The sequence below is a fragment of the Copadichromis virginalis genome, linkage group LG1 (genome assembly GCF_057382275.1).
Source record: "Copadichromis virginalis isolate Kocher_CV1m ecotype Utaka linkage group LG1, C_Virginalis_male_GT1.1, whole genome shotgun sequence".
In the NCBI taxonomy this organism is placed as follows: Eukaryota; Metazoa; Chordata; class Actinopteri; order Cichliformes; family Cichlidae; genus Copadichromis; species Copadichromis virginalis.
Window position 1 is genome coordinate 1,891,340 of NC_140618.1, and position 7,103 is coordinate 1,898,442.

General features: G+C 48.6%; 1 protein-coding gene across 1 annotated transcript; it reads right to left on the minus strand.

Moving 5' to 3' along the window:
- Positions 1 to 154: 154 nt before the first annotated feature.
- On the minus strand, positions 155 to 1,754 carry gjd6 (gap junction protein delta 6). The gene has a single exon (XM_085467921.1). It carries the CDS (start codon positions 1,576 to 1,578, stop codon positions 421 to 423), a length of 1,158 nt encoding a protein of 385 aa, XP_085324047.1. The 5' UTR covers positions 1,579 to 1,754; the 3' UTR covers positions 155 to 420.
- Between the last annotated feature and the right edge of the window lie 5,349 nt (positions 1,755 to 7,103).

Consider the following 7,103-nt stretch of genomic DNA (forward strand, 5'->3'; position numbering starts at 1 on the left):
GTTCAAACTTTACATCCAGATATGACTCAATCAGAATATTTGTAAGAAACAACCCTTATTTTTCTTGGTATTCAGAGTCGGACCTGTTCACTTAGGATTAGTGTGTCTGCCCTGACGTTTAGCAGCTTAATGCATTTTATTTATTTTCTTCATATTTATTTTTATCCATTTGTGTCTTTTGTGCAGGACTTTGGTCAGCATGACATATTTGATAAATGTGCACAGACTTCTAATCTAAACTGATAATTACAGGACAGTCTGAGCAGTGATGTACTACAACTTTAAAATGCAGCTTCACTGGTCCCGTCCCTCATCACAGCGTAAGATGAGTCTCTGCTCCACACATGAGGAGGTGATCCAGGTGGTTTTTTTGGTGAGCTCCATGGGTCGGCATAAATAAAGACAGCGGTGTCATGGAGACTAAATCCAGACCTCGGCACTCCTGTGTTTGGACCCACTGATCTCCCTCTTGCTCTTCAAAGGCTGCCTCTCTCCTTTATGGGAGTCCTCTCTCCTTAGGGGCTCCGGTCTTTTCTCTCGGACCTCCTCCGGCTCCCTCATCCTGCCACAGTCCACCGCACAGGTCCAGTCCGGCTGGTGACCCACCACCAGGTTCAGGGTGGGCAGCGAGGTGGTGCTGGTCACGTCCCTGAAGCCTAAAGAGGATGTGAAGGAGGGGCTGTCTGGAGGGAAGGTCTCGTATGCTCCCCAGGACCCGTGCTCCTGCAGCCGCACTGCCCGGCGGATCTTCTTCCAGCCCAGGTGGTTGAGCTCGAGCAGGTTGAGCAGGATGCAGAAAACCCCGACACAAAACATGAAGAGCAGGAAGATGGTCTTCTCCGTGGGCCTGGAGACGTAGCAGTCCACCGGCTGGCTGCAGGGAGACGAGGTGCACAGGAAGTGGACGGGCACCTGGAAGCCAAACAGCTTCCACTGAGCCAGGACGAAGCCCACCTCCAGGACAGCCCGTAGGCACACGTGGAAGATGTAACATTTGGACAAAACCCCTCCGGAGCCCGCATGAGCCTCTGTGCCCCCCTCCCTGAAGGTGCAGGCTCGGGCCTGGCTCAAGGTTTTGGGGTCCAGCCTCTGGAGGTCCTTGGCGGCGATGCCCTCCAGCACATTCGCCAGGCTGTGCCCCAGGTGCTTATGGGACTGGATGGAGCAGCTGTCTGAGTCGCAGCTCCGATCATAGGCCTCTCGCCCGCCGTCCCGGCCTCCCTGCCCCGGCGCGTCGGCCGCCCCCTGCCCCAACCTTTGGGTGGCGTTGTGCTTGGACAGGTTGTGCCACGTGTAGATGATGAAGCAGAGCGATGGCGTGGACACACTGATGATGTGGAACACCCAGAAGCGAGGCTGGGAGATGGGCGCGAAGGCGTCGTAGCAGACGGTGGAACAGCCCGGCTGCAGCGTGTTGCACACAAACATCTCCTGCTCGTCGGCGTACACGTCCTCGGTGGCCACGGCGACGATCAGGAGCCGGAAGATGACCATGACGGTGAGCCACAGCCGGCCAATCATGGTGGAGTGCTGGTGTACGGCGTCCAGGAGGCGCTTGAGCAGAGTCCACTCCGTCATGGTGGCCCCCGGCTGCCGGCGGCCGCGAGGAGGGACAAGCTGCCTGGAGTGGAGCAGTCTGCTCCAGAGCGGTCCACCTCCTGAGAGCTCCCCAACGCAGACTCGATGTGGGCCGCGCGGTTTGTTTATGACAGAGCAGCCAGGATGCTAAAATCAAGAAGCTCCGTCCTTCTCTGAACCTGCAGCTGCTCTGAGCCTGAGCGCTCGCCGCCGCTGCCTTCCAGAGAGAGAGAGAGAGTCGCCCATCTTTGGGAGATAAGGATGTCCACTTGACACGAGTCACTTGGCGCGCTCGGTCCTCTCTTGTCCTCAGGATCCATTTAAAACCCGAGAGACATCAGCCTTCCTCTGCTGGAGGAGCTGCTGATAGTGCGCTGATAGAGCATTCTTCACAGATTAGGCCTCTAAAAGCTGGCGGGCTCTTCCTTTAATGGAGACGCCCCTTTTTTTGAAAGATGACTAGTGCAGAAGAACACGCGTGTGTCATACATGACCGTCACACACAGAAAGTCGCAAAGACGTTTGTGTCTGGAAACACGACGAGCAAAAAGTGGTGTACAGACGAGCCTCCGGGCGGCCACAGCTCGGTCTGTGGAGCTTTTGTCTCTCGGCCTGTTTTGACGGCTCCTCTCGACCCACTCGCCAATCCTCTTATCTGTGTTTTAAAAAAAGCTCCTTGAAAGGTCTGCGAGCATCAAACCGTCACGTCCCCGAGATAAAACGCTCCCCGACCCCCTGTCTGTACTTCAAACGGTCCCAGGAGTCCCTCCTCAGAGCTCCGCACTTTCTATTTCTGACACGAGCGCTCCGAAATGTTGACTCAGCCTCAGCAGAATTCAAATCAAATCCTCGCGAGAACACCTGAACCCCGCCTACACCTGACAGACACACGTTTCTTATTGCATACAGCTCACTCAGCCAAGCTGCTTCTCTGCAGACGTGTGCAGGAGGAACAAAGTAAAAACAAAGGCAGAAGATTTTAAATGGGATTTTTGGCTTCAAAGGTAAAAGTAGCTCCTCCCACAGGTTCTCTGAAGGCCAGGAAAGATGGCCAACGGATTTGTTTTTTCACAAAATGTGCCAATGCGTAGGGTTAGGGTTGTTCCACTTGATTGATCTATATTATCATTGTTTATTAATTTAATTTTATTTAAAGTTATTACAAGTTGGACAGACCACTATACAGAAAGAAAGGGAGAAAGAAAACAGAGGAAGGACAGTGGAAGAAGACACTGAGAAAATCTGATCACCTGTTAAAAGAAGAGAAAACAACCTGAGAACAACACGATACAGAGACAACCACACAGACGTGGGGTCACCCAGCAACCACGGTGCAGAAGCCACAGAGGCCGCAGTGACGAGCCCGCAGGCCCCGCCAGTCGCACCAGAGCGGGCCGAGCCACGGTCCCAGAGGCCTGAGGGAACCCCACCCCACGAAGGAGCCCGACACGGCCGTGGGCGCCAGGCCTGCCAAGCAGCCGCTGGGAGTGAGCCGGGCACGCGCCCGAGTGCCGGGCCCCGAACGCCGACGGCTGAGGGCATCAGCCACCGGCAGGTAGTGTGGTGGGTGGAGCTAGGCCTCCACACCTGGACACAGAGGTACCCACAGGTTCAACTACAGGAGAGGTGTTAAATATCAGGCCCGTGGGCCAGAATAAGCACCACAGTAATTAAGTTACAGATTTCTGTATCTTATACATTTACTTCCTAAGTTCAGGCCCAAAGAGTCCTGCTGACAGATGTCTTTCTGTACAACAGCAGCATCAGCTTCGCTGTATCGTGTAGAGAAAGTGAGACTGTCTCTCATATTCAGATAGCTCAGACATTTGTACACTGACAGAAGGTTTCAGCGGTGCCACATCAGATCACAGCGCTGCGAAATGAGTTTGACGCACACTTAGGTTTCTTCACTTGGTTTTCCCAAACATGGATAAATTCCTAACAGCCGAGATGTGAAGCAATCAGAGCAGCGATGTCACACCTGCTGACTTCACCAAAACGTTCATCTAAATCTGGAAAACACCACTGCTGAAGTTTGTGGGGTTTTCACCCATCATAGACAGCTCTCAGATTTAAAAAGGTATCCTCTTCACATAAAATAATATCAACACATGTGCATCTGTCGCTCACGTCTTTTCCTCTTGATTTTAGTGGCCCAGTAGCAGCTCAGTCTTAATGTAAACCTCGCCTATGGCTTCAAATCCAAAGTGTGGATTCATTTGAATTTGGTGAACAACAGGAAATGTGGTTTCTGTGATGCGCAAAAAGAAGAAAACTGTCTCTCGATGAATTTACTCCATTTTCTCTTTCCTGTTTTTAAAGCTAGCAGCCGCTGGGTGGATTTCTTTTATGAAATTAGTTTTGATTTGACTGATTTGTGCAAACACCGCTCAGACTGAAGGCGACCGCAGGGCTTTGAAGGAGGTTCATACAAGAACAAACTGTTATTGTCAAGTACAAATAATCATAAGGGCCACAGATCTTTGTGATTTACACCAATGAGGCTGCGTCACCGTCATCGTGAGACTCAGGTGTGTTGGATTCTTACAAATATAGTATTTTAGTAAAAGCATGATGTGAAGGTTTCCATCTGTGGATTAAAGCAGCATCTGTAACAAGCAGTGACCAGCAGCAGATGGAGTCTTTCACATTCATCGTCCACACGTGAGCTCAGATAAAAGTCCCGCTGGGATCAGAGGGAGAGAGGTGGGAGGACTTTCTTTGCCTGGCCTCTCTTTCTCCTCCTTTCCCTTCAATCCCGCCTGTTATTCATTCCCAGGCTGCTGCTAACAAAGCCCGGAGGAAAAGCACATCACTGGGAATTCCTTCGTGATAATTCCTCTGACAGCAGACGTTAAAACGCACAGGGGGAGAGCCACTTCCTGTCCCGGCTCCCAGTCTGGCTCGGCTCGTGTTGTGTCTGTCTGGGTCTATTTGTGAACCTTGGTGTGCATTGTGTTAAATGGGGCCGGGGGGCCCTCTCTAAACCTGCTCAGGTCGGCAGCGAGGGGCCGCTCTCCAGTCCATCGATCGCTTTCTTTGCCGGGTCCTTTAACAGCCCTCGGGCATTAATCCCGCGTGTACCTCTGTCTGGATCGATAGCAGACAAAAGCACCGCAGGAGGCTGTCTGGACCCGAGTTCTCCATTTACCTGCACGCCCTCATCCTCAGCATGAATGCGGCTGCTCTTCCTCACTTCCTGTCGTATATCTCCGGCTCCAGGACCGGATGCTCTGGTTATGACCGATGTTTCTAATGATGAGCTCGGTAACCCCTGAACTCAAATTCAAATTTTATTTGTCACATACACAGTGATACACAGTACGATATGCAGTGAAATGCTTAGACAACTGCAGGTGACTATGAATAAGATAGGAAATAAAAATGAAAATTAAAAAGGGTCAATTTAACTAGGAAGGAATAAAATAAAATATATAAATTAAAGTTGAAAATAAAATAACTGTACAACAAAATACACAATACACAGTATAGAAATATATAAGAATGTATGTAAACTCTCAGTTTAACTTTTTCTACTCATGGGTCTGAATGATGTCAAGAGAGGATATCAAGCCCCGCCCATCTGCTGCTTGAAACTTCTGTTTCTGAGGGGCCAGCCAATCAGACGAAAGCTGTCTTAAGGCAGGAGGAGCTGTGAACCATTCCTCCAACAGAGACTGAGAATAAACTCTGAGCAGAACTCGTGGCCTTTGACAGTGATGGCGACGGAAGATGGCGCTGCTGACCATTTTATTCGGCAAAACAACAGGACTTGTTGGGTTTTAATGCGTCTGTCCATTGTCCCGACACTGTAGGATTAGGTTAGTGGTACTCACAGGATTAAAAGCATGAAGGCTGAAATCAGTTCAGTCACACGTCACTTTGGGCCACATGCTAGTGTTAGCTTGTAGCTTGTAGCTGTGGCTGTTGGCTCTTCATTAGCCATTAGACAGCACCTGATGCCTCGTTTATACATGACGCACAGCATCCTCAGTATCCTCTCTTAATGGTTTGCTTTGTTAAATAAAGCTTACACTGACTCACTGCACCATCTTGTGGTACAAACTGGTATTAACTGGAAAGAAGGTGCAGCCCAGCCCTACTTCACATTTAGCCGATATCTCTTCAACAACACAAAGTTTTTGACATGAAGTCACAGCTGATGTGTGTGGAAAATGATGAGAAACGAGAAAAATGAGCTCTTAAAAGACATTTTTAAATTTTACAGAGTTTTTTTAAAGTGTAACCTAAACTCTAACTTTAACCTTCTGGATCTGGTGGATGTTTAGTGATTACTGCGTGAATCAGAATGAAGCTGTATCACAGACAAACACCATCCCTCCCCCCGTCTGCACCCTCGGCCTCCACCGGCCTGGAGCTCGCTGGTCTCGCTCCGCTGGCTTCCTGGAAGCCCCCTAACAGGATTAAAGGGGGTACGGCGAGGTGCTGTGACTCAGTCTGATGTGATTTCCATTCGTCTGGCCCGGCCCTTACTTTCCTCTGCGTCTAATCCCTCGGTGTTCTCACCGGCGTCCGTCAGCCTCTCTAATCTGCTGGACGGCTTTAGGAGGAGAAGCCTCGTCACTCGGACTCTGCCTGATGATAAACACGGAGCTGGTCCTAACGTCGGCTCAGGCTGGAGGTAAGGCTGCTGCTTGACTTGTCATTAAAGCTGCTCGTTGTGCGACAGACTTTGCTTTGCTGGTCAGCGTCGTGTTTCATGTGTCTCCGCTGTGAAGAGTGTGAGCTGGACCTCACCTGAGCAATAACAATATTTACAGTGGACTAACTCTGGAGTGGAAGCTCAAAAGTAGAATAAAATAAATACCTCAATAAGTAAAAAGCTAAATTTAAAAAAATACAATAAATGGATATTTTTTTCATAAAGATAAAATGAAGCAGAATAGAATAACTAGAAGGACAGAATTAAAAAAGCTTGAGAGAAATATTTGCTGTTCTTGAAGAAGAAATATTACTATTTTTTTATTACTAATTTATTCTCAGTGTAAATGTGTTCAAGCACTGACAGGTTATTTCATTTCTTGCATGAAAACTTAAACCTTTAAACCTTTAATTCACTGATTTCTGGCCACTTGGGAGCAGCAGAGCAAACAAAATAAAAATCATAAATAAAATATTAAATAACTGTCACCTTTCAGCTCCGTAACTTTGTGTTTGGTGCTGAGTTCTGGCTAAACGGTGAAAACAGCTGCTGGAAAAGACATTACAAACCGGCAGGTCAGCAGAACTTCCTTAATGTTGTGATGCTGACCAATAGGAGCCCAATGCTCCTCCATCTTTGACGGTTTATTTTTTTAAACCTGTCTGTAAATATGAAGGGTTCTGTTACTGGAGTCGGGAGACCAGTTACTGAAATATGATTTATTTATATTCAGAGCTCCAGTCCTAATTCTGATGGATGATGTCATATTTTGCAGCTTCCATTCATAATTAATTTAATTATCAGTTTGTGACGGACAGCAGATCCACTTGTGTGTCCATATTTTTATTTTTATTTATTTATT

Bases quoted from the DNA above. Each gene is read 5' to 3' on its own strand.
- gjd6 (XM_085467921.1), bottom strand. From the start codon at position 1,578: ATGACGGAGTGGACTCTGCTCAAGCGCCTCCTGGACGCCGTACACCAG.